Raw genomic sequence first — 3,860 nt, forward strand, 5'->3', positions numbered from 1 at the left:
TCGAATGAAGGCGTCCTAACAATTTTGACATTGGCGGTTGAGCTACGCTTTACGGACAATTCTACGATAGTTTTATAACCTTCTTTAAGACTGAAACAGTGTTATAACTGTTCTCTATTATTTCAAGGGTTAAATATGTTTTTGGTCCCTATAAATATGTCAACTTTTCGTTTTAGTCCCTCTAAAATTTTCCTTCAACTTTTAGTCCCTATAAAATTTTCAATCACTACTTTTGGTCCCTATTTTTAATTTAATTTTTGTATTTTTTAATGAAATTGTGCAGAAATGTATAAAATATTTTAAAAAAAATTCCTAAAAAAATTAGAATTTTTTAACAAAACACAAATTAAATATGAATTTTTAACCTTAAAACATATAAAAATTCATATTAAATTCATGTTTTGTTAAAAAATTCTGAATTTTTTTTGGAGTGATTCTTATAATATTTTGAATTTTTCTGAAAAATTTTATTAAATAATATGAATTCTACATATGAGTTTACTTTAAAAGAGGGACCAAAAGTGAAGATTGAAAATTTTATAGGGACTAAAAGTTGAAGGAAAATTTTAGAGGGACTAAAACGAAAAGTTGACATATTTATAGGGACCAAAAAGATATTTAACCCTTATTTCAATTCATGTAACAACTCATAATAAGTAGAGCTTTCCATATCAGAAGGAAGTTTCATCATCTTGCCTGTAAAAGGAACTTGTACTGTTAGCTTCATAATGACTTAAGTTCTGTTAGCTTCATTTTTCACACTCTGGATGTACTGAAATCTTTTCAAGGAATTTGTTGCCGGTCATATTATGACATTAAGCATATATGATTCTAGATCCAAAAAAAAGAACACAATTGAGATGCTAAAATTAAAAAGAATATATATATAATCTATTAAAAGAATTTTCATATGAATTACATCCCTCATGGAGTACACTGTAATGGCTAATGATGGTACTATAAGTTGTTTCCAAATATCTCAAAGGACCATGTGGAGACAGGATCATCTCCACCAAAAATCTCCGTTCATATACAATCCTATTATTGACTTGCATGAAATTAAAAGAAACAGAATAATTGTACAGCAAGTAAAAGTTTGAGTTACATTAAGAATGCAATTTGCCTTCGTTTTTTCTCATGTCCCATATCAGATATCAAATTCTCGTGTCGCCGAAGATCATATCCATGTGAGTGATTAAAGCCACGGACAAAACAAGAGAAATTGAAATATATGTAGCTCTGGAATGACAAAATCCATTAGGGTCGTTTAAAGGTGTGGTATATTTAACTAATTTGTTAAACCAGTTTTGTTCTGCACAAGTTGTTCAACATCACCTAGCTCCATCTCTTTTCCCTGACTCCCATGTTCATTCTCAAACATCATCTCAATCTGTTCCAATGACTTCCCTTTTGTTTCAGGTACTAGTGTGAAAACAAAGACAATGGCAAGAGCAGAAATAGCAGAAAACAGAAAGAATGTCCCGCCGAAAGAAATTGCGTTGGATACAGACAGGAAAGACATGGCTACAAGGCCGCTGCAAACCCTATTCGCTACAGCTCCGAGTGCAGATGCCTGAGCACGCACTCGTAAAGGGAAGATTTCAGATGTCAAAACCCAGCACACAGGGCCGAGTCCAACCGAAAAAAATGCTACATTTCCACAGACAAAAAGAATACCTAATGCAATCACTAAGGGCCCTTTTTCAAATAATGAAAGAGTAACCCCCATACAGAACAAACAAGCAGTCATCCCAATTGTGCTAGTAATGAGAAGGGGTTTTCTACCTACTTTATCAATAAGGACAATGGCCACCAAAATAAAGACGGTCTTTGTTATACCTACGGCAACAGTAGCAGCTAGAAGTTTTGATTTATCTTCAATTCCAGCGGCCATTAAAATTTCTGGACTGTAATACACAGTTGCATCAATTCCAGAGATTTGTTGAAAACACTGAATTCCAAGACCAGTAATCAGCATCCGGCGAAGTGCCGGTGGCGGAGAGAGCAATTCACGCCACACGGGTTTGTCCTCGTATTTACCAGAATTGGCAAAACCAGCAGCCTGTTGTATTTCTGCTAGCCTCTCTTCCACTTCTTTCTCGTCTTCGTTTGTTTTCAACAGCACCGATCTTGCTTCGTCAATTCGGTTCTGCATTACCAACCATCTCGGCGACTCAGGAATAATGAAAAGAGCAAAACCAATGAACACTGAAGGCAAAATACCAACAGCAAGCATTACTCTCCAACTTATGTGTACCGAAAGGCCGGAAAACGCGTAATTGGATACATAACCAAGCATAATTCCTACATTTATAAAAATCTCTGGAAAAGTAGTAAGTGAGCCTCTAGTGAGATTTGGTGATATCTCAGCAATATATATAGGTGAAATCATAACTCCAAAACCTATTCCAATTCCAGCTAACAATCTTCCAATCATTAGTACTTGATATGAAGGGGCAAGAGTCATTGTAATTCCACCCATTTGGAATACAACTGCAGCCAATGCCATTGTCCATTTTCTACCAATAATATCTGATGTTCTTCCACCACCCAAACTACCCAATAGAGATACAATACTCAAAATACCAATCAAAATTTCTACCTGAACCTCAGTTATCTTTAGATCTTCTTTGATAAATATAACTGCACCACTCATCACACCCACATCTGCAAAAATTCACAAAACAAAAATCCCGTAAAAATCATCTCAATAAAAATCCCATAATTAATAACACATACAGAATTGATGAATTATTATTTTAGATCTGTCATTATCTTAGCTACTAGAAATGCAAAAATGAATCAAAATCATTGTAGATCATCAAGAACAATCTAAATAGAATCAAAGTCAACGCAAAAAATCCACAAAGTCAAAGACTTTTCAAAGAAAGCATACCATAGCCAAGAAGAACATTGTTGAGAGAAGCAAATATAGCACAAGCAATAACATATTTCCTAGTACTGTTCCTCTTATCTTCCAATTGTTGTTGGTGCAAAACATCATCATTATCATCAACAAGCTGTGAATTCATCCTCTTGTACTTGTTCTTTGTTCCTAAGGGAATTCCAGATAAACCCATTTCCCCATTACCATTTTCTTGGAACATCATCTTTTTAATTTGAAGAAAGACTTGTTTTTTGTTGTATGAAGTTGCAAACCTTTGTGTCTGAACAAGGTTGTTTATTTTTGTGTTTGGTTGGACTAAGCTATAACATATCTTAGACTACCAAAAACATGGAATGTTGGATTGATGTTTTAGATCTGAAATTGAAAGAATGATACGTTGAAATTAAAGAACATGACTTGGCAACAATAGAGGGCCAACCCTCTTTTTGTCACGCAAGCAATGGTTTAGAACTACAGAAGGAAGCAACCCAACTTGACTATTATTTTTTTGAAATTAGATTTTTTAATATTCGATTTGTCATTGGAGAATGGATGCATCACATGGTTTTAAAGATTTGACCCTAAACTTTAATTTAGATTAAATGGCGCTTTCCACGAAACATAGTAATCAAGTAATTTTCCTTAAAAAAAAAAAAAAAAGTAAGCAAGTAATTTTCTAATGTTGTTCTAAAAAAAAAAAAGTAATTTTCTAATGCATTCGTATTATTACATAACAACAATGATATATAGACACCCCTAATGTGTACACCCCTTTGTACCACTTTGAAAAATTTAAGTTAATCAAATATATGGTATGTGTGACCACATTTTTTCAGTTGCGTGACCACTATTTTTCCAGCATTTAAAAGCTGAAAAATGTGGTCACGTGCATTTTAGTTGCGTGACCACATTTTTCAGCTCTTAAATGCTGGAAAAATAGTGGTCACCCGACTGAAAAAATGTGGTAACACAA

At 33.9% G+C, this 3,860-nt stretch overlaps 1 protein-coding gene across 1 annotated transcript; it reads right to left on the bottom strand.

The window, feature by feature from the left end:
• Positions 1-855: 855 nt before the first annotated feature.
• On the bottom strand, positions 856-3,306 carry LOC146929399 (Major facilitator superfamily protein). Its single transcript, XM_085701355.1, has 2 exons — positions 2,897-3,306; positions 856-2,667 (listed from the first exon to the last, which is right to left on the bottom strand). Exons 1-2 carry the CDS (start codon positions 3,108-3,110, stop codon positions 1,289-1,291), a joined length of 1,593 nt encoding a protein of 530 aa, XP_085557481.1. The 5' UTR covers positions 3,111-3,306; the 3' UTR covers positions 856-1,288.
• Positions 3,307-3,860: the final 554 nt, after the last annotated feature.

Source organism: Medicago sativa, chromosome 4 (genome assembly GCF_051527215.1).
Source record: "Medicago sativa cultivar Bolivia chromosome 4, Bolivia_mono, whole genome shotgun sequence".
Taxonomy (NCBI): Eukaryota; Viridiplantae; Streptophyta; class Magnoliopsida; order Fabales; family Fabaceae; genus Medicago; species Medicago sativa.